At 42.2% G+C, this 22,574-nt stretch overlaps 1 protein-coding gene across 1 annotated transcript; it reads right to left on the bottom strand.

Moving 5' to 3' along the window:
- Positions 1-4,918: 4,918 nt before the first annotated feature.
- Positions 4,919-21,854, bottom strand: igsf10 (immunoglobulin superfamily, member 10). Its single transcript, XM_008289987.1, has 10 exons — positions 21,753-21,854; positions 21,250-21,507; positions 18,231-18,360; positions 16,737-17,127; positions 15,242-16,009; positions 13,238-15,010; positions 11,476-13,113; positions 10,156-11,059; positions 8,254-8,626; positions 4,919-7,366 (listed from the first exon to the last, which is right to left on the bottom strand). Exons 2-10 carry the CDS (start codon positions 21,447-21,449, stop codon positions 5,816-5,818), a joined length of 7,728 nt encoding a protein of 2,575 aa, XP_008288209.1. The 5' UTR covers positions 21,450-21,507; positions 21,753-21,854; the 3' UTR covers positions 4,919-5,815.
- Between the last annotated feature and the right edge of the window lie 720 nt (positions 21,855-22,574).

Genomic DNA, 22,574 nt, shown 5'->3' with positions numbered 1-22,574 from the left:
TTGGATCTAGTTTTTCTATAGAGTTACCTTTAGTGCTAAATAAATCAAAGGTTGTATACATGTGTAACTATATGTCGTTTGCATGATTGATCGATAATGAGAATGCCAATCACAGCTTACACATTTATATCAGTCACAAAGAATGCAGGTCTAGAGAAATGTGTGCCGGGGGAACATGAATATGTGTCATAATAAACTGCAGAAGGCGTTTGTATGGAGCTGTCCAAAGCTACGACTTCTGCTGCCGTCTTGTTTTTATTTATAGCTGTTTAGTGTTTCCTCAGCTGTGTCCCAGCTCCTCCAGATTGCATCTAAATTACACATTGACTTCGCTGCAGAGTGATAAATTAAACTTCATTTCCAGAAGCACGGAGGAAATGCTGACTGTCGACGTGTCGGAGTAAAGGAATGCAATTTGTGGCTCTCTTTCATAACAGTCCTCCTGCTTGGGCTTTTGTTTTCTTTAACTGGAAATAATTAGAGTTTAAAAGAACACGGGGCACTAGTGAAACAGGAGAAATACAGCAGTGTGATGTTATTTTTTTTCTTTTTATCCCAGGAATTATGTGCAGAAATCAAATAAGTCATTCCACAAATTAAATAATACATTCCTTTAATTCATTACCAAAGCTGCTGTTAGGAATCTCTAAACTCGGCGGCTGCTTAATGCATCACAATCACCACAGGACGATTTAAAATAGGTTAAAAGTCTTGTAATTAAACCTCCTAGTTTGGCGAAATCCACTCAAAAGTTTCTTTAACCTTAAGGTCCCATGACATCCTCACCTTACTTTAAAAGGTTCTTGGAACAGATAAACCTGTCGAGCACAAACATCAACCGCTCTGCTGTTAAGCAGCAGTGCCACACTGGCGATGCAGCCTAATTGGGTGAGCTGGCTCGTTTAAAAGTCCACCCCTCTCCACCTCCTATGGGACTCAATAATTTCGAAGCGCTTTGATGTTTTTAGCTTGGTGTTTGTGTGAGTGAAGTGAAAATGATTAGGTATACAGCGCTGGGCTCCACCAGTCCACCTGGTTATTCAGTGGGGACCAAAGGATCACATCTGCACCCAATCACATCGGAGAACCCCCACCGAAGCACTTCCACGGCCCTCAGGACAGAGACTGAAGGATATGCTCCCGTTAAAACGTGAATACCATTATGATATACATAAACTCTGTGTACCATGCCAGACATTTTTTTATTTATTAGAACCCTCTTGCGTTTAATGTTTGCCATATTTACTTTCTGAACCCTTTGGCCAATTTCTGGCTAAAGTTAGTGGATTTATGACGGTACTTTCTACCTCATACCTGGCTCATATACATTGCTTATAGCGCTTAAAGGCTCACTCCGACTCTTAAAACTTACAGATGATACTTAAGGATGAGAAAGACCTTTGACAATTCTGTGGTAAATGTCCGATAAGTGATACTTTCCTTTCCTTAACTGACATATTAGCTGAAGGTATAACTAAATGATTATCAAATACAGTCCGAAGAAGTTAAACCTGGAGCCATCGTGACAGCATGACAGATCCTACCTTGAAGAGAGGTGCAAAGATGGATTGATCACACTTGTGGCTTGAAGGTGGAGGTGTGGATTCTACACTGCTGGTGTGAAATTCCAAACCACAGATACTAACAGATCTACAGTATGAGTAAGTGTCCACAAGGTTGTGTGTGTAATGGAAAGACCCACTTTAATATTTTTTGAAAAGGTTTCCCCACCCATAGCCAAGAGATCGACTTTATTCTGCAACGGACTGTAGTTGCTGCCAACGTTTGCAGCTTCAAAGAAATAAGGCAGACTCTCTGAGCTAACAGAGGAGTACTGTCTGAGCCTACTGCTGCTCAGCTCCCAGCAGTCCTCTCCCGAGATCTCAATTTCCATGTTCGGGCTGCGAGCATTCTAGTTTAAGTACGGAATTCATCCCGCAGACCGAAAATATGTCTCACCCTTCCCCGGTATCCCTCATCTATCCACTCTGTAAACTTTCCTCTTCCTCTCCACTTTTTCTCGGCCCCCCTTTTTTAACTCTCGGCCGTCATTTCAGGTATTCCCCGTATGATAACACAGACTACTGTTGGTTTGATTCAAAGGCCTTCTGATGTCAAAACAAGAGAAGCACAGGTGTAACTTATAAAATTCATGCTCCATTTAATTTCCCCCTAGCGTTGTTCATAATGGTTCCGTTATGGTTGTCTGAGGCCTAAAGCTGGGTCATTGCTTATGTTATTGGTAACACGTGTTTTTCCGACTATGATAAGACAGCATATTAAAAGCATATTGGATGTTAATGCAAAGGTGATGCTTTATAAACAAACATGTTTTAGCAACACATTAAGAGTACACTATATGTACTGATCATTTCCTCCATTGAATCTAATTTAAGATTTTCTTTTTTGCGACTCACAGGCAGCAGAAATAGGGCAAAACACTAACGTATAAGATTGATATGTCAAAAGTTTTAACAGTTAGTTGCCACTTTGTGCATCAAGCAGTCCAGTTCACTTCCGTATAAGCGACTTCTGAGGTTAATATTTGGCTTTTTAGCTGCAAAAAGTGTCACTATGTTCAGTAGGAGGCTGCTAATTTTATTCATCTCCCCTTTAATACAGGATACATAAGTGATTTTAGGATCTTTTTAAGTTGGGAACAGCTAAGAACACGATTATAGTGAAGTTGCTGGAGAACCAAAACACTCCTGCTATAAAGATCAGTAGCATCAGAAAGAACTGCAGGATCAGAGGATAATTATCAGATTTGTCACTACAAGCAACCCTTTCTACATGCTGACCAAAGAGGTGATATGATTTAATGTTGAGCATGAAAACATTGATTCAATGCAGATGTAAATGTAGAGTCAAGGAAAGGTTTCTTCATCAGCAGGGCTTGAAAATAAGCCGCTGCTGAAAACTCACAGAGTTTACGGCAAGTAGAAGACAAACCTCCCCCCCCAAAACTGTGGTTGACTGACGGGAAGGAACACGTACACTGCAGAAAGACTTGCTAACTGAAAAGATTTGCTTTCAGTAGAGGAAATGAACAGCCTTTACTGCCAGTAAACTGAGGATTACTGGTTGAACTAGTTGATGTAAAGAAAAATGAGTAAAGACTGAGCTGGTGGTCTAATATGAGGTATATTTATAAGGATTTTATTTTTTAAACTAGTGGTAAATAGCTGTGAAAAAAACCCCACAATCTCCTGACAGAGTGTACAACTTGATTTGTGTACATTGTGAGTCCTCTGCAGAAGGTGGACTGTCGGTAATGAGGGTAATTTTCTCAGCAAGAAGTCTGCGCACATTTGTGCTGTTTTTCCACAACCTTCGAGGTGGCCAAGGAGTGGTCATTCTTCAACCTACCTCATCTAGCGTTAAAACAGGATGTGTTTATTCATCTCGTGACATGGTAGCGGTCGTGCAACTCCTCACGTTGACATGTTTCGCTTCGACGGCTGCAACCAGAAATTGGGGTCAGAGGTACAGTATGTTTGACCTGGTAGAGGCAAGATTTACACAATACAAAAACCAGACACTGCTTCTTTCAGTAGCTTCTTATAAAGCTGCGTTCGAAATGGTACGTGTTACATTTCACTTCTGTTCCTTTAAACGTTGGAGAGGAAAAGGAGCAAATGGGAAAATCACATGTTTAAAATCCTCATAAATATCCAAGTCAGTCTAAGGTAAACTCCATCATTCCCCAAACATGAACCGCAGAACCAGAACTGAACAAATAAACCCTTCACCGTCCGCGGAGGACACACGTGTGAATGATGGACTTGTCTTTCGCATTGTAGTGGCATACATTAAGACTGTGTGGTGCTTTTAACTGCTTTGATTTGTGTTTGATTGTCACCTAGCTCACATATGAAAGCACTTTTCTCTCAAATCGTGGCCTGCATACCAAAGTTTATGGAGGACAATTCCCTCTTTCCCCGTATCTGCTTGGGTCATATCACACAGCTCTGGACTGGCTCTAAAATTAGGAAAATGCATTTTTTTCTGAGATCTCAAATATTGATTTATTGAAACATATACACATGTGAACACTAAATAGTGACCTCGTTCTTGAATCTCAATTAAATTCCAGCTGGACAGCGGAACTAAACGAAAACCCCTTTAGTTTAAGTTTCTTGCACCGCAGTGGGTTTAAACTTTGACAGTAACTCACGATTAGTTCTCTTGCTTTCTCTCGTTCTCCTGAATGTGTACAAAAAAAACCCCAAAACATTGTTATTTATGAGGTCTGGTATAAAGGAAGTTTTTTCGCCTGTTTTAAATGTGCATCATTACAGGCAACTGGTGCAATTTACTTAGAAATTGTTTCCAGTTGTTGCTCTTAAGCCATAAGGTATGTGTCTTAAAGTAAAATGGCTTGTAACTTCTATAGGATAAATAAAGAATGTTAATCTGCTGCTAAATAAACGAGGTTATAAAGCAAACGTCATTACATGGTACACCGTCTCACTCGTTCTCTGTTTCACTTGTGCTGGAAACAGAATCAATGACAGACATGTTCTCTTTCCCCCTATTTTGTCTCAACCTTCTACCTCACCTTTCAGTTCAAGCTGCAGTGGGGCAATGAAATTAGTACGTAATAACAAAAAAAAAAAATCAAAGACTCCCCTGTGGGTCTTGCACACTGCAGAGCTAGGTGACGAACTACTGTATTTTCACAGCTGGAAAGTTAAAACTGTGTGTGTCTGGAAGATTTCTACCGCAGCCAGAGCCATAACTTCCTCCCAGGGTGAGGTGCAACTAGATTATCCCAATGACCTTCATTACAACATTTTATTAGCCCATCCACGCTAACTGCACATTCTAACCACCTGTGAAATTCTGTATTTTAGAAATATTATGCAAAAGACTCTGATGTATCAATCTGTATAGTAAAAATAATTTAGAAAATGAGCCATGTTGATTTTTTTTATTTTGTTTTGATCCCATACTTTAATAAAGTAGATACTACAAATAGATAGACATATACTGTATTATTACAGATTAGCATAATGTATAACATTACTGTAAATTCTTGTGTACAACACAATAGATTAATAGTGTGTCTGTATTTTTCTCATTGTGCTGCAAATAGACATAAAAGAATCTGCTTTAAACTGCCATCAAAATATTTTTAAAAAAGTATAATCTGAGTGATTCTGGTATGAAAGCACTGTCCTTTTCATGCAGATATGTGTCCAGTGTAAGACAACCCTCATATATATTTTGAAACCTATTTTCTTCCACTGTGAAAATCAATAAATTGCCATTGAAAGGTATTTTACTTCAATGCACTTGTCTGTTTCATTTGCTGTCAAGGGACAACGCAGCGTGTCACGACAGCAACAACCTCTGGCAAAAGGCTGAAGGGAATTAAAACCCTCTGGGGGGTCTTAGCACTGTAATAGTATCTTTGCCTGCGATACTACGCCCAACGCCTGGTGAGAGAAATCACTTTAGGTTTGGCTTTTCGCTCCCATGAGACCCACCCTCAAATGAGAACCACCTACGAATTTCCAGACCCCCAGTCCCAAAGTTACAATAACAGCTTTGTTAGCCCCAGACTGGGTTTTCCAGTTAAAAAAAATACATTTTTTTTCCCTTTAAAATGTCTGTGTCCATTTTCTTCTGGTGCTCTGTTTATTTTTTTAATTCACATCTGTGACTTCTTTTTAATAATATTCCACAAGTCTTGATCCACACAAATCCACACATGAGATGGCATGTACTGTGCCTTGCAGACACAAGGTACGGTAACTGTCTGTTAATGTAGACATTTGGATACACTGTCCTGCCTCAGTTATGCTTCTGTTCACTGTACGAGTACATATGTGACCTTTGAGTCTGTACCAACGTGGTTCTTGGCCAGGCACTTGTATGTTCCAGAATCTGAGGCTGTGGGCCTCTGGATGATAAGCGTGCCTTGAGGATGGAGCAGCTCGCTACCCGTACGCCGTCCTTGTTGTGCTGCTGACAGAACTGAATGATCAGGAAGCTCCCAGGTGATCTCTGGCTTGGGGATCCCAGTGGCAGCACAGATGAGTTGAATAGATGTCCCAGCCACTGCCCTCACACTGGGCGGTGGCCCTGTCGTGATCCGTGGCGGGTAAGAAATGATAACGACAGGGACGGTGAGTCCAGCCTCTCCAGCATCGTTCCGAGCCCTGCAGATGTAGTTTCCTTGGTCGTGGAGAGTAGTGTCCCGAACAATTAGAGTACCATTCTCTAGCAACTGGTAGCGCCCGAGGACTTGAGGCCGAGTAAGAGTGTGACCACCAGGAATGGTCCAGTAGATTCTGGGTCTGGGGCTCCCATCAGATAGACAGTGAAGGAAGAGGGGTTCCCCAGACATGCTACGTATGATGCCCCTAGGCCTTGTTAGAATGTACGGCTTCTGCCCAATATCCAAAATTATAAGCTTCTCTATGTAGCCTATGAAATTCTTGGCACCACAGCGGTACTTCCCAGCATCTTCTTTGCGAGGGTTGTAGATTACTAAAGTTCCATCTTTGCCGAGGTGATGTCGACTGCCACGGTACGATCCATCAGTAAACCGTGTACCATTAGGCAAAGTCCAAGTGATCTCTGGTGTCGGGTGCCCATCAGCAGAACAATTCAGAACTGTGGTTTTCCCAAACCGAGTAACAACACGTTCATTGAAGGGGTTCTTGAAGATTGGTCTTTTAAGTAAATGGGTAACCTCAAGCTGCACCACCATTACAGCCTCTCCTCCATCATTTCTCGCCATGCAAATGAACTCTGCTGTATCAGTCGGCCGCACGTTACGAATCTCTAGCGTCCCGTTATGATGGACGTTAATTCTGCTGCCAAAGTACGGCGCTGACAGAAAGATGTTATCAGGCATTATCCAAGTGACAGTAGGAGTGGGATCACCCTCAGCCTTACAGTCTATAAGTTTCCTGGAGAACTTACTGGCTACATCTTTGATTACAGTCCTGTTCTGCCGGTATCCATTGATCACAGGTGGATTCCCGTCTATGTCAAGCTTGTAAACTTCTCTGTTTTCTCCACCAGGGTTGCGAGCCACACAGATGTACTCCCCCGCATCAATTAGTTTCACATCCCTGATGTCCAGAGAGCCATTGACGTGCATTAAATAGCGTTCATTTGATGCTGCTATTACATCATTGGTGGGAAGCATCCACAGGATCTTGGGTTTGGGTTCCCCGTGTGCTTCGCAGTCAAAGCGGATGTTCCCTCCCGGCTTCACCCTGGCGTAGGTCTGGCTGGGTGGACGTATCCTGGGTGCAGCTGTCAACACGGTGATATGTACATGCATTTCATCCTTTCCCACCTGGTTCTCAGCATAGCAGGTGTAGTCTCCTTCTTCTGACATGCCCACCTGGGGAAGCATGACACTTATGTTAAACTTTCAAATATACAATCGTGACTTGATAATCCGAAACTAAATGTAAAACTTTCTTTTATGTCGGATAGCAAGGCTGTCGGATTGTTGAGACGGAGGTCGCGATACAAGGAGGGCTTGATGATTGAAGGGTCATTTGTTGTTAATATTTATTGTTTATAGTTGTTATAATAACTAGTGTATTGTGAGAACACTATGCATCACTGGATTTCACGCCTTATTGACCGGTGCGCTTGTGCACGTTCCAGCCGCTTCCACCCCAGGGGTTCGCTCCGACGGGGTGGCAGTGGCCGGAACACACAGGCAGTACTTGGCTGCTGATGCTAGCTTAGGATAGCGGACACAGTTCTGTTTCCACCATCGGTGGCGGTGGCGGCGGGGAAATGGCGAATACGTTCCACCATTACAATCCGTGTTTACTTCCGCAAAGATTGAGCACGCTCCAGGGTGTGACGTTGTTGTGTCCTCTTCTGGACATGCAGGACACTTTTGGGTCGTTTGAAGTTCACATAGAAGATCACATACAAGTCACATTTGATTGGAAATGTGAACGAACTTGCAAAAATCGGATTTCATTAAAAAATCCGAATTGAGCATTAAGTCCTGCAGTCTGAACGTAGCCAATCTGTCAGATTGTTTAAGTCAGATAAGACGCTGTTATCCTTATTTCTGACATAAAATGTCATGTCAGAGTCGGGATCCAAGGCTGTCGGTATGTTCAGGCTACTTTCTATGGGTTCCATTCGTTTTTCCTAAAAACCTGTCGGATAACAAGGTTGTCGGATTGTTAAGAGGCGGATTATCGAGTCACGACTGAATTCTCATATGTATCACACAGGCTTAAGGTTGATAGAATAGAATACCTGGTTCAGATAAAGGGTTCCATTGTCAAACAGAGTATAGCGACGTGTTCGTCCTCCTCCGCTCCTCCCGCTGCCATCAGACTGCAGAGCGCTGTTGACCACTGTACCGTCTGGTAGACCCCAGGAGATCTCTGGCTTTGGAGCTCCTGAGGCTTTACAGTCTACCTTTACGTCGTTGCCATAGGGTACCTGCTTCTTGTCGTAGGGCTTAGTCTCTATCTTGGCTGGCTTCATCGATATACTGACTCTCAGGAGCTGGAGATCATCACCAACCTTGCTTCGTGCCACACAGAGATAGTCTCCAGCATCTTTATCGGTGACGGTGTTTACGATAAGAGTACCGTTTTCCAGGACCACAATTCTGCTGCCCATCCTGGAGAGACAAATTACATCAAATTAGGGTGACTTATTGAACATTGTCAATGCACTGTACTGTGCAAAACGGCTATTTCCACAAAAAAAAGGAGTCCTGCTTTGTAACAGCAAAACACATACGTTTGTATTTCGTCATCATGAGGAAGTGAATGACTCACATCAAACAAACACGTACAATAGTGCTCCAGGGAAAATGTTAAATATTTTATGAACTGACAGTCAACAGAGACAAGGCCTTGGCGATGAAATGAGCACCAGCAATGCATGGCCATGTGTTTCTTGTAAACAGCTTTCCTGTTTCTTTCCTCCATCGTTTTTCTCTGATGTTAAACATATAGAAGTTGGTCATACAGACTGTTTAGTTATTGTTGGCAACCTTGTAATAATAGGCAGCCAAAATTCTTGTTGTGCCAATATTCTGCTCTCATGTGCCCTCGTAATTGGTGGTTTGTTTAAAGCATGACCTGTACAGCTCGTTATTTATATGTTCTTTCCTTTGTTGCCAGTGTCAGGTGTTTTTCTTTAAAAATGTTAATACGATACTATACTAAAATTGAGGCTATAGAGTATTTACAGAGTCAGAGCTGAAGCTGATTGTAGCAAGTTGGCAAAGTTTTGGTATATTTCAGTTTTCCTTTGTACAACTATACATTATATGTCTACAACACCAAAAGCATTGTGTTCTTTTAATTTTGCTTCCAAAGTTGTAATTTATCCTGAGTAAAACAAAAAAAAGCTTTAAGATGCAGTATGTTTATTGCAGTTATCACACTGAAAAGGCTAATGTTTACAAAATATGTTACTAGTCTGTGTAATAATGATGAATTATCATTTTACCTTCAGTCGTACACTTTTATGAAAGCAAAGTTAGAACAAAATGCCCTCAAATTCCCTCAGATCCAAGGAAGCAACCTCTTTTGTCTTTTTATCCTCATAAGGTTTATAATCATTGCATCATTTATGTTTTCATTTTAATTCTAATTTGAGTGTTTATTTCTTGAATAAGTATGTTAAGTATGTAACTTATTCTCTCCCATAGGGAATAATATTTCTGTATTTAGTCAAGCACGCTATTATTCTGTATTTCAGAGAGACAACACAAACAGTCAGTGCAGGAAACCTAAAAACTAAAACCTGAGACCCAGATGTCCAATTGAAAACAAATATTATACCAATATAAATACAATTTAGCCCTGAGATGTTACTTTTCTTAGTGTTACAGTGCATCAATAAGGTCTTCTTGGACAGTTGAGCTATTTAATATCTGTTGTTCAAGTGTGCCATTTTCAGTTTAGTTTTGAAAATCTCTGATCTTTTGTGCTTACTGCATGAATGGAAAGTGAATAACTAGATTCCCCCTTGAAAATGATAAATACAGTTGTGTTTTTGTAAGATCAGCACAGCCTTTAAGCTGTCCATAAATATTTTACTTGTTCTATCAAGAATGCATACAATATTTATTGTACCTTTAACTTGTATTTTTGGAACACATGCCTTCACTTATTTCACTGATCAAGGTGTTTGTACCTGTGCCAATGATCCACCACAGCTTTAGAAGGCAGCCTCCAGATGATCCTAGGTTTAGGGTCTCCCGTTGCAGCACAGTTTAGCCTCAACTGATCCCCAAAGGACAGCTCTGTTAAGCGCTGGGATGTCTCCACTATCTGAGGCGCCGACTCTCGAGTCTCTACAGTCAGAGTCACAACCCTCCGCTCTGAGCCAGTAGAGGAGGTAGCAATACATTCATATTTCCCACTCTCTGCTGGAGTCACATTCCTAATGCAAAGTGTCCCATTCACATACACTGATATCCTTGTGTCACTGCCGAGTCTGTCAGATCGTACCGTTGACCCATCATGGAGGACCCAGTGAATTGTAGGCTGAGGGGTGCCAGTGCCAGTGCAGGGTAGCCACAAGGTTTGGCTCTGTCTTGCTTTCAGCTGCTGCCGTTTTTCCTCGATGATGCCTGGTGGAGCTGCAACAACTTGTAGTCGGACTGTAGCAGTATCAGCTCCAGCTGGATTACTGGCAATGCATTTGTAATGACCTCTGTCATAAACAGACACATCCTCAATAACCAGAGTCCCCTCAGCAGTCACTGAAACCCTTCCCTTCTCTGCGTTTTGACCCCTGACTTGAGTCCGGTTGGCCAAGATCCAAGATATCATGGGCACGGGTCGACCCTCTGCCTTACATTTCATCTCCACTCTGTTTCCTGCATGAGATTTAATCTCGCGCATTTTTGGCTCTAAGATGCGTGATGGATAGGCCACGACAGAGAGGGTGACAAGAAGCTTATCTGATCCATGAGCATTCTCAGCCAGACAGAGGTACTGGCCACGGTCCTTAATGTTGGCATTCTGGATAGACAGCGTGCCATTGCCCAACACCTCAAACTTGCCCATTCTTCCCTTAATGGTAATGGTGTTGCCTAAGAGATGGAAACACAAACAAACACAGAAACACTTTGCTTAAAATGTCAAAAAGAAACACACGTTATTGACACAGATACAGACTTAAAACAACTGTACAAACACTCAACAGTGGTGTTATTTTACCTCCATGTGTAGTTATGTCATTTTACTTTGTCATGAGTTTTTCAGAATTGTAAAATGAAAAAATCAACACTATGCTAGCACCTCTTTCAAATCCAAAAAAATGTCACATTTGCCTCACTGACTTTATTTTTTCTTGCACTACCTTTCCAAGATATTGCTTACAGCTGCACCGGAAAATAAAAACTGTAATTTTCACATGGCTTTAAAAAAATATTTGACCCTACTCCTGAACACTTTCTAGATGTCTGCTTTTTCTAATGGTAAAAATGAGTTGTTTTTTTTTTTGTACCTGTGCTTGAAGAGAAGCGCTTCCAGGTTATCACTGGCTGTGGGTCTCCAACAGCCTCACATGGCAGGAAAGCATCTGAGTTGGACAAAACAGTAAAGCTAGCAGCATTTCCCCCAAGTATCTTAGGTTTGCTTGTTGTGACCTTTGTAGTGGGTTCAAAGCCAGCAGTATTGGTAATGGTAGCTTCATAGTCTGTAACCTGATTATTAACAGCAGAAATGGCATTGTGTGTATCCTTGTTGTGTGGAGCAGGGGTGCTGGGGTTGTATCCCCACTCAGCTGTGAGAATGGTCACTGTGTCAAAGATGTGGCCTTTATCTGCACCGCCTCTGGCAACACTGCTTTGCACAGTAGGTCTGATTCTCCCTATTGGTAGCTTCTGAGTGGCGTCTCCATTGTTCCTCTGTGTTGGTGGTCTAAAGTTGCTGTGGACTCTGGTCTGAGCTGTTGTGTAAGGCCCCTTTGTTGTAGCTGGCATCAATGTAGTGGTAGGGTTGTATGTGGTTGAAATAATCAAAGGTGTGTTGGTGGTGGTATAAGCTGATGAACTACTAGACGTCCAGTCAAATTCCTCATACAAGTCAGTCTCCTTCTTTGACGTTTCATCAACGGAAACCTCTACTGCAGTTCTGTCTTCTTTCCTAGATGGCGTGTAGAGAGGGTTGTAGAGGGAGACGGCCTGTTCAGGTTGTGTGGTTGCCTCGATTGTCGTTTCCACAGTTGTTATCTCTGTGGTTGAAGCCTCAGTTGTTGTAGGCTCTGCTTTAGTACTTCCAGGTTTCCTAAAGGGTCTCCTGCCTCTAAATGGTCTCCTTCTTCTACCTTGCCACCTCCTTGTCCCACCAGGCCTCTGTCTAATAACAAGCAAACTATCAGGTAGTCCCCCAGACCCAGATGATAAAGCTTCATCAGGATTTTCAATTGTATTTGGTTTGATAGTTGGTGGTGAGGGAAGAGTCTGTAATTCTGGTGGTGTTTCAGCAGTGGTAGAAGATCTGGAGTAATCACTCGTAGTTGTTATATGGTGAAAGCTGGGTCTCAGTGTTGTGAACTCAAAATCTGCAGAGGATGAATCTCCATAGTCATCATCGAATGAGCTCTCTTTGCTCTGTGTGTGTCTGGATGGTGACAGAGTCTCAGGTTCAGCCAGTGAGTTTGCCGTGGTGGTGGGTACAGCAGCAGGGGTTGTGGTTAGGGTCACTGTTGTAGTTTCAGCTGTAGTTGACGTTTTTAGGGTGGAGAATGGCCTCCTTAGTCTGCCCAGTATCCTTTCCCTTTCTCTGCTTCCGAACAGCCTGTTCCATGGAATTCGTCCACGAACAACCTTAGAGGCGGTTGTAGTCGTCGTCGTAGTGGAGACTGATTGTTCTTCCTTTGTGGTCAACAATGGATCGGTTGTAGGATCAATGTCAGGGGCATCAGCAGACGTTATGTACTCAGTGTAAACTTCTGATCTGGACTCAGTTTGAGTTATGGGGGCGTCTGAAGTAATGTAATGGTTTGTGGTAAAAGTTTCAGTTTTTTGTGTAGAGGCAGGTCTGTCTGTTTTGGGTAAAGATGGACTGGAAGACGCTGTTGGTGTGGCCACCTGCAGATCAGTGCTCACTGTCTTCTTTTTGTCTTCATCACAGTTACAGTCTGAGGAAAAAAAACGAGAACATGCACAAATTAATGAATATGTATATCGATAGAATGATTATTCATACTCTGAAGCACAAACTGAATAATGGCTCTAGATGATTTGAGAACAAGGTTTTCTTACCTGTAGTCAGTTCAATTGTATATGGCACAGTGGCATTCCCTTCTTTCTTCATACTGGGCTTTTTAAGTTTATTAATGAAGGATTGTATGTCAGTGATCCTGTTGGGTTTAATGATCCTCCTGCGGCCTGGAAGGATCCTCCTGCCACCCCCTCCTCTGTTGTTCTTGCGTGGGATAATGTGGATCTGATGCTGGGAGACTATGGTGGATCCTGCAGGCAGGCGAGGGGATTTTATAGTCTGGGTTGTGTGGAAGGTGATCTCATCCTGCTGTCTCTCTGTGGTGGTGACTGCTGTGAATGTGGTTTGGCTTTCAGGGTCTGTGTGGACAAACAGCTCCACGGGACCTGCACCATCCCTCATTGGAGTAACATGAGGGTCTGTAGTGAATGAAAGTGCCGCCCCTGTGGATGTCTCTGGCTCTGCAGGTGGTTCTCCTGAAAACTGGAGTTGAGTTTCTTGTGAAGTGTCCGTCACAGTGAGTTGGAGAGTGACTGGTTGGATGTTCAAGGGCGGCTTGCTTGTTTTTTCCAGGGCATAGAGCTCTGTTGTTTCAACAAAACTTGGAATGTATGTGAATGTGGACCTAATTGGTGTAGAGTCTGACTGCATATATGGCTCTGTCAGAAAGTTTTCATTTTCTGCTTTATGCAAATCAATGTGATTACTGAATGTATCTTCCATGTCAACACCTTCATCTGTCTGTGTGGTTGTTGCTGTTTCAGTTTGCCCGTCTTGACTATATATTCTATGTGGATTATCTGTAGTCGGTTCAACTGTCCTTGGGACAGCAATGAGATGGTCCTCATTGTGAGCCTCGCCTGAGCCAATGTCATCATCACCAGAAAAACCAGTGTGTGAGTCTTCATATTTTCCCTTCTCATTCTCTGTGCCAGTCTTTCTTGATCCATGTTGAGCCTTTTTCATAAATTCAGCAAATTTCTGAGGGTCTACTTTCCTGGAAGCTTTATCAAAGACCCTACTACTCCAGATGTGTCTGTTGCGGACTGACCCCCTCCTTCTCTGTCCCGGTCTAGTCCCAGAGCCTCCTCTGCCCTGTGATCTGTGTCTGGGGTAAGGTCGATCTGAGGTAATTGTCCTGGATTCCTGACTGGTTCTGTCAGCTGGATCGGAGGACGGGGTCTTACTGAAGTTGACTGTGTTTTCTGTCAAACCAGAATCCATCTTGACCTCCATCGCCATCCCTGATCCCTCACTGTCCAAAGCTGTCGAAGCAGTCTCAGGCTGTCCTTCTGTGATTGTCACCTGAGACACGAGCAGGTCAATTCCTTGGCGATTTGCAACCAAACACCTGTAAAATCCACGATCCCTTGCTGTGAGACCCTGAATCAGCAGCGTTCCATTTTTGTACACCTTTCTGTTCTCGTGAGACTTGTACAGTACTGAGTGGTCAGGGAAAACCCACGATACCAAGGCCTCGGGACTCCCCGAGGAGCTACAGTCCAAAACTAGATTGTCACCCAGTGGCCTTGACAGTTGGACGCCGTTGACCGCAGCCTCTTCCACATCATGGGACAGAACTGTCACTCGAAAAACTAGGATATCTGCATCCAGGTAGTTTGTGGCAATACACCAGTAGAGGCCTGTGTCAGAAGCATCTGCACCGCGAACAGTGAGCTTCCCTTCAGCAGTGATTATGATCCTCCTGTCGTCACTGGAATAAGGAGCTCTGACCTTACTTCCATCTGGTAAAATCCACTCCAACAAAGGCTTTGGTTCTCCCTGGATTTGACACATCAACTGTGCCACACCACCTATGTTAAAAAGCAAAGTACATATCTTATTACACTCTTATTACAGTGAATATTGTTTAAATACATAAAAATAAAAGACAGTCTTTGAATATTTTTACAACAATGCTCCCTTTGGCAACTGAAATGCTCAGTATATTTTAACTCTTCAGTGAAGAGCTAAATATAGAGGGATGTAGATTAAAGATAAGGCGACATAAACTACTGTATTAAGAATCAAACTCTATTTCTCACCTGTAACTACAGTGTGCTCAGTCTTGGTTTGATTATCCCGCTTGATCATTGTCCATGAATAGCGGTCCTTTTTAGGTGATCTGTTCTCCACACGTAGGTTGACCACAGACTGATACTTAATGTGCAGAGTCGAGTAGGTAGTAGTTGTGCGGTCAAGCTGGAAGCTCACCTCTCCCTGCATTAGCCATGGAGGGGAGGCTTTAATGTCAGCCACAATGTTTGTGTTAAATCCTTCCTCTTGGTCTTCTGTTTTTATCTGATTATACCTGTAAACCATTTCTGGGCTTCTGGCCAGCATTAAGCTTCGCTCTAGCCTCATAGGAGAGTCACTGTAGGAGGCCAGTACCTGCCAGAGCGGCTGGATGTGTTCGTAGTCAACGTTGCACACCAAATATGTCGTTAAACCAGTGGTAAGCACAGTGACATTGTTTCCCTCCTCCTCCTCCAAGGTTTGTGTGAGGTTCTCAAAAGCAGTCGGCCTCTGGACTGTGCAGGACAGACTGGCATCATTGTGAAACTGGTCAGTCAGGTTCATTTGTATGGAGCCTAATGGTGCGATGAAATCCTTGGGGGAAACTGGAGTGAAGTCCCCCTCATCGAGGCTGATGTTTTTCTGCTTTAGATGGGGCTGGATCCAGGGTTTTGTACAAGTGAAGGCATCACCGGGGAGAAGGGACAGAGGTCTGTTGTGGTAAGGGGCAGGATTTTCACAAACAGGACACAGCTGGCCTCTCGGATATCTTCTGTCTCGCTTGCATTTCAGCACACCTGGAAACAATTATCAAGTAGTGTAGCATTTAGTTGGTTGTACGGAAGATGAAAACATTTACAGTTTCCACATTATGGGCCAGCCAAACCAAAACTGTAAAACATGTGAACCAAAAACATCATCATCCCCATGCAGAATTGTAATATGAGTTGCAGTAGCCAAGTCATGAGGGAAAAAAAAAACTTTTGTTTTTCTGTCTCTTTAGTGTTTTCTATAGCCGTTGTGATGATCTCTGCCTCCAGTGATGGCTCTGCAAAGATTTATATATTTCCCTTGGGTAAGCCTTTCATGGGATAAAATCCCATGCACTATTACTTTTTAGGAGAAAAGGAACATACCACTTTAAAAATCTGAGTAGCATCACCAATTGAAGTACTAATGTAAGCAACTTTACCAGATGACTTATTAAAGCTGCAAGCAAAGACTCTGAGCAAGTTTTTGCAATTTAATTTCAGGTGAAAGGGATTCTCTTTATCCTCCTATTACCTTCAAATTTACTGACATCTTTTGTCCTTGGGTTCAATTTGCCCCCCGCAATTTAAACCTCCAGAAAATATCGGAATTAAAATTGTTTCCCAAGTTTATGTGTAAATAGCCCTTTAAATAAAACTGAAAAAATTATGTCAATGACTTATTTAGAGATGCTAAACACTGAATGGGGTCAAATTGACTGCAAAGATAATAGGACGGTTAAAGAATGTTCCAAAGCACACATGTACGTCTCACCTGGGTTCCTCTGCGCCCACACTGAAAACCACTTCATACGGCAATCACATGTCCAGGGGTTGCCATGGAGGAAGAGGTTCTCTAACTGACTGCAGCCTGAGAAAATGTCTGCTGGCAGAGTTGCCAGGAGATTGTCTGACAGGTGGATGTTTCTTACAGACGATACCTTGAAAATCTGGCTGTGTCTCAGCGTGACGAATGTGTCTGGGTGGAGTTGCTGGAGGTGGTTACCCTCCAGATGGACCAACTGTAAGTTGGTCAGGCCGTAGAAAGCCTCTGGACTAATAAACTCAATGTGGTTGTGGTCTATGTGGAGTCTAAGCAGACTGCTCAGGCCTTTGAATGTCTCTTTGTTAATTTCCTTTACTTTATTGAATGACATCTTCAGGACCTGTGGGAACACAATGGAGAGGTTGGACACGTTTGTCAAAACAATGATGACGTAAATATACTGTGCCAATGCATATTTTTTTAGACATACCATCAGTTTACTGTCAAACTGTTTATTTAATCTGGTTAAGTGCAAGCAGTCAATTATCAGTGATCACCTTAGATAAAATAAATACAATGGATTCCACTATGAAAGCTGCACAATAATACTCTCTTTTTGCTGGGGAGGAGTTGAAGCAACTGTATTTTCCAAGTACTTTGTGATGCTGATAAACTGCATTGTCCTGCACTGTTCATAACAAATATACGTACTTGATCATCAAACATATGTGGAGGTTTATCAGAACAGATTCCCACATGCGAAAAATCATTTTAAAATTACTGTTATTTAATAACGTGTTGACAGGAACTCAACCTTGAGGGCCCATTTTCAGTTTGTTTCCATACTTCTCCCCTATTTCTTCTATTGAAGGACAGTCTAAAGTTCAGCCTAACAGTCCCTGAGTTTTTGTCAGTGACTGGTGGTCACACCTCAGTCATTAATTTTTGAGAGTTTTACAGAATGTGATTTGTGCAAACGTTATAATTTTGGCTTTGGGACAGAGTGTAATTTTGGTGATAACTGACTTTTCCTACTCACTGGTGGGCTTGGGGTTCAGAAGGGTAATAATTAGCTTTGAGAGATGAAGGTGAAGTATCGTGTGAACTAACTTCATTGGGGTGAAGAACATAACTGTATGCACAATAGGTTTTGTTTCAAAAGCTCTGTATCTAATATTTGATAACCATGGCTGTTCTCTGGTTGTACTGTTGTCTTTTTCCTCTTTATATTGGTTTTATTGATCTTTTCTGAATTGAATTTTAACACCACACAAGAATCGTAATTGAATCAAACAGAGACTCCCACCAGTTGTAAACAGCTGACATCACAGACAAACTGTTTGTGTAGAGATGATGTCATTTCCTAATAACTGTGTTACATTTTCTACAAATACTGAACTAAACCATGTGAGGTCAGCGGGCTTGTCACACAACAATATGTTTTTGATATTCCAGTACAGTAAACTTCAGTAATTTGTTCACAAAAGACAGACATGATTTTACCTGTAATGACTTCAGGTCTTGGAAGGCTCTGTCTTCCATGCTGTGTATAGTGTTGCTATGAAGCATCAACAGCTCCAGGTTCTCCAGCCCTGAAAGATCATTCTCTCTCAAGACCGTGATGCTGTTGTACCTATTGCAGAGAAAAGAAAAAGCGTTGGTTACTGATTGTCAGTTTCAAATGTACCACACAAATGTTAATGAATAACCAAAACAGTTTCATAGAACGTCCCGCACAGCTACACAGATGTTTAAAATACGGTTCTAGTCAGGTTGAAGCTGGGTGGGCTACGCTGCAGGATTCATCTCAGTGAAGTACAGTTTGTAGGTATCCATACATCCTAGCTCAGAACGGGCCTTTGGGGGGTGATTATGCATGACAGTAAGCATGATCGATCAACATAAAGCACAGACGGTGAGTCCAACCTAAAAGCCCTTTGGGGGTTGCCAAAAATCTGACAAATAAGTGAAAACACCTGTGTAGGGAAACTTTAGGTAAATATTGTGTGTCAGTGTTGAGGCTTAATACTTGTTACTCTGGCTACTTTAAGCAGTTTTATCCGTCCCTTTGAGATCTATGAAATCATAACTATTTGCTTGTTACTACTACTCATAACAATAATATTATACATTTACTATCTTAATTAAAAAATGCTTTACTGTTTTGTTTGCCCTGCCTTCACCCTAAGTCAGCTGGGATAGGCTCCAGCCCCCCCGCGACCCTAGTGAGGATTAAGCGGTGTATAGACGATGGATGGATGGATGGATGTTTGTTTTCTAAAATTCTCCTACTTCAAAGTGTACAAGATTTGGCTGAAGGTATAGAAATACTGCAGCTAAAGGTCCTGCGCTGGCACAGAGGTGGTCTGAGTTCAACTGGCTGTAAACTTTCACCTCCTAACAGGTAACAAGAGACCGGACTGTGCCCCAGACGGTCACATCGTCTCGCTGGTGTAATCGCACCAAAATTTGTTCCTCATTATTGCCATCGAAGAAAAGAATCTCTTCGTGCTTCTGTTCTTCACGGCACTCATTATGACTTGTCATAAAAAACTTTATTGTTCCACATTATCCAAAAAGGGCACTTTATTCCCAGACTGCAAGCTTTTTTGTGGTTCGTAGAGTTTCCAAAAGCAGAGGTGGAGCCTTCAGCTAGCAGGCTCCTCTGCTGGGAAACCAGATCCCAGTTTGGGAGACAGACACCCTTTCTGCCTTTAAAAAATAGGTTTCATTTTTGATAAAGCTTGTAAGTCAGGGCTGTCTCAGGTGACCATGAACTATCTCCTTGTTATGCAGCTACAGGCTGAAGTTGCTGTGAGACTTCCCATGATGCACCTTTCTCCATCTCTCTCCATCCATACATTTATATGCCACCATTCCTGACTTTGTGTCTCCTCTCTCCTCAAGCTTGTCTTTTGTCGTTTGCTCTGCTCTCATTGACCTCTTCAGGGTTCATTATTCTCTCATGCTTTGTTTGTCTGTTTTTCATCTGCTATTCTTTTCCCTCTCCACACACTCTAACCTCCGCAGGTCAAACCTAGCTGTGCCCGAGGTCTCTTCCTGTTAAACAGTTGTTTTTAATCCAATATCACCAAAGAGCTCGTTTGAATTTGTTAGGTTTCTCTATGATTTGTAAGGTCTTCATCTTACCATAAGAAATGCCTTGAGATGACACATGTTGTGAATTGGGGCTGTATAAATAAAACTGAATTGAGTGTTGCATATTACTTTAACAATGGCTCAGTTCAGTGTGTCCCAAAAGCCATGCAGCTGAGCCAACATTCACAGGAGCATGGCCTTGGAACTGACACCGGTGGAGGGAATTAGTATGATGGCCACAATTAATAGTAAATTACACCTGTGTTAAGCCGGCCAAGCTAAATCAGAAAGTCTCCAATGAAAATGTGGCTACTGTTCTGGCCCCCATCACATTGTGAAAGGGCTTTAATCAGACAGTAACTAGAAACACCTGTGGGCGAGAAACGCGTATTGTTAAACTGACAAAAAGGTTTTAGAGTCAAGTTAAAAGTTTATTATAAAATAGCTTCAGTGTGAGGAACAACACCTCCTTTACCACCACCAGGCAGGGAATAGGGAAGGTAATTTAACAAAAAAAACAAAATTATAACAGCTCCATTATGTGTTAGAACATATCCTGAATTTGGTAGTTTGCACAAAACTTGCTAGCAGAGAAGCAAGCTAGTGGCTGGAGGATTGAATAGGAACCATATCTTTCTTTTCAATGGTGAGCCATCCTAAAAAATGATTTTAAGTGTCCCTGTTTTCAGAAACTGATAATTTCAGAGTAAGTGGCAAGTGGTTGTGGTCACTATAAAGCTAAAAGGTGGGAACTTGCTAAGCTAACGGTGGCTAATTAATTTGCGCATTTTAGCCTGAGCTAACGTTAGCTTGCTAGCCTCCCAAAAAAACAAACAAACAAAAATGAATTAGAAAGTTAAAGTCAGTGAGCAAAAATGTAGCCTGTTTTAGTTTTTATTTGAATTTGAACCCATTTCGACGTTTGTCATAAGTCTTCTATCTTTCTTTTCAATGGTGAGCCATCCTAAAAAATGATTGTAAGTGCACCTGTTTTCAGAAATTGATCATTTAAAGAGTAAGTGGCGAGTGGTTGTGGTTACTGTAAAGCTAAGAGGTGGGTACTGGCTAAGCTAACACTGGCTAGCTAATTTGCGCATTTTAGCCTGAGCTAACGTTAGCTAGCTCCAAAAAAACCAAAAACAAACAAACAAACAAAAAATGATTTAGAAAGTTAAAGTCAGTGAGCAAGAAATATAGCCTGTTTTATTCTTTATTTGAATTTGAACCCATTTCGTCGTTTGCCATAACTTATTACGAGAAGTTTAGTAGTTCGGTAGCTAGCTTAAACTCTGAAAACGTCGCAGCTAACAGTAGTGTCTTTGTAATATTAATGCTATTCATGCTTACACAGTCTGTGGTTTAAATCAGTAGCTGAGTGTGTGCACTTCTCCAACCTGCTCTGACAGAGAAGGGGAACACTTACCCGAGGTTAATTCTTTCCACAGCTGGCTGGATGTGGTCAGGTATTGCGGTCAGGTATCTGAAGGTGCAGTGGACTTCGGTGGGGACGTAGCAGACGCAGGATTTGGGGCAGTCGGCGCTGGACGGCAGCACAGCGGCCAGAAACAATAGAACCTCCAGCAGCCATCTCCGCAGGTATGAAGCGCTGCAGGCGCACATCATGCACCGGTATGTGGGGCTAAGAAGGGTGCTAGACTTGGTCCTGAACCATGAAATCCACCTGGGGGGGAGAGGGATGGCAAGCTGAAGCATCGGCACGTTTTTCTCCTAATTATTTTAAGTGTATGTTCATTATTTAGAACGAAAAAAACATGATGACAGCTCATGCAATTATGAGGATAATTAAAAGTCAAAAACAGGGGGGGATGCATGCAAAAGTTGTGCAAAGATCTGCTCATGCAAAACTGCAATAAATGCAGAAAGAGACATTTTAACCCAGGAATAAACAAAATGTGCATTTCTCACCTTGCTGCTCATAAGATTGTAAAAATCCCAATGAAAACGTTTTAGAGTCCACATCCAGTGTCAGGAGTTCTCCAGTTTGATGCCTCAGATGAGCGCACTGTGTCTGGAGCGCACAGGGACTGGAGTCATGTCTATGAGAGCGCCTGCAGCGGGCAGAGCGCACACTTGGGTCTCCTCCGCCCCCTCTCATCTGCTGTAACGCAAAACCAGAGCCACTGCAACGATGAAGTACTCAGGGAGGCGGTTTGCTTTAAGGACCACTCATCTAATAGACCGTTAAAGGCCAACAAAAGCGCAAAAAAAAAAAAGCCCTGATTTAGTGGGGACAAAAAGTGGAATTATTACCTGCTGCCAAGACAATAAGATGTGACTTATGTGATTAAGTTTTAAAAGTAGGTCATAAAATTGTTTTGCATGGAAGCTTTGAGGAAGAGCATGAATTCTTCCCTGATAAATTATTAGATGGATCCTTAAGACGATCCTGATTTTCACTTGAGCTCAGCTTTTTGGTACAGTAATAAATAGTTAAGACAATTGCCCCAAGTTTGTCTACACCACAGACTCTTTGTGAAAGAGTCAGATGAAAGCACCATTCATTCACAATGGTCAAGGACAAATGTGTTATAGATTATCTCAATAGTCAATTTACTTTCTTTTCTGTCAAATGGTCCATTTCAATCCTTTGTTTATGTGTGTGTTTTCTGTGTTTTTCTTGTGATAAATTCCAAAAAACCAACCGCCATTCCAAGCAGAGGGGGGTGAATTTCTTTTTTTTTTGTCTTTATTTCCCAAAATTGAGCTCTTTCAACTGTTTTTTTTTTT

The sequence above is a fragment of the Stegastes partitus genome, unplaced genomic scaffold (genome assembly GCF_000690725.1).
Source record: "Stegastes partitus isolate 25-593 unplaced genomic scaffold, Stegastes_partitus-1.0.2 Scaffold650, whole genome shotgun sequence".
NCBI classification, from domain to species: Eukaryota; Metazoa; Chordata; class Actinopteri; family Pomacentridae; genus Stegastes; species Stegastes partitus.
The sequence above is the reverse complement of the archived record's forward strand: the minus strand, read 5'-3'. Positions and strand labels throughout refer to the sequence as shown.

What these genes read in the sequence shown, in the direction of transcription:
- igsf10 (XM_008289987.1), bottom strand. Translation starts at nt 21,449, where the DNA reads ATGATGTGCGCCTGCAGCGCTTCATACCTGCGGAGATGGCTGCTGGAG. An exon ending in AAGACCTGAAGTCATTACAG is followed by an intron (nt 17,128 to 18,230) that starts GTAAAATCATGT and finishes GTGTTCCCACAG; the next exon opens with GTCCTGAAGATGTCATTCAA. An exon ending in TGAGCACACTGTAGTTACAG is followed by an intron (nt 15,011 to 15,241) that starts GTGAGAAATAGA and finishes TTTTTAACATAG; the next exon opens with GTGGTGTGGCACAGTTGATG.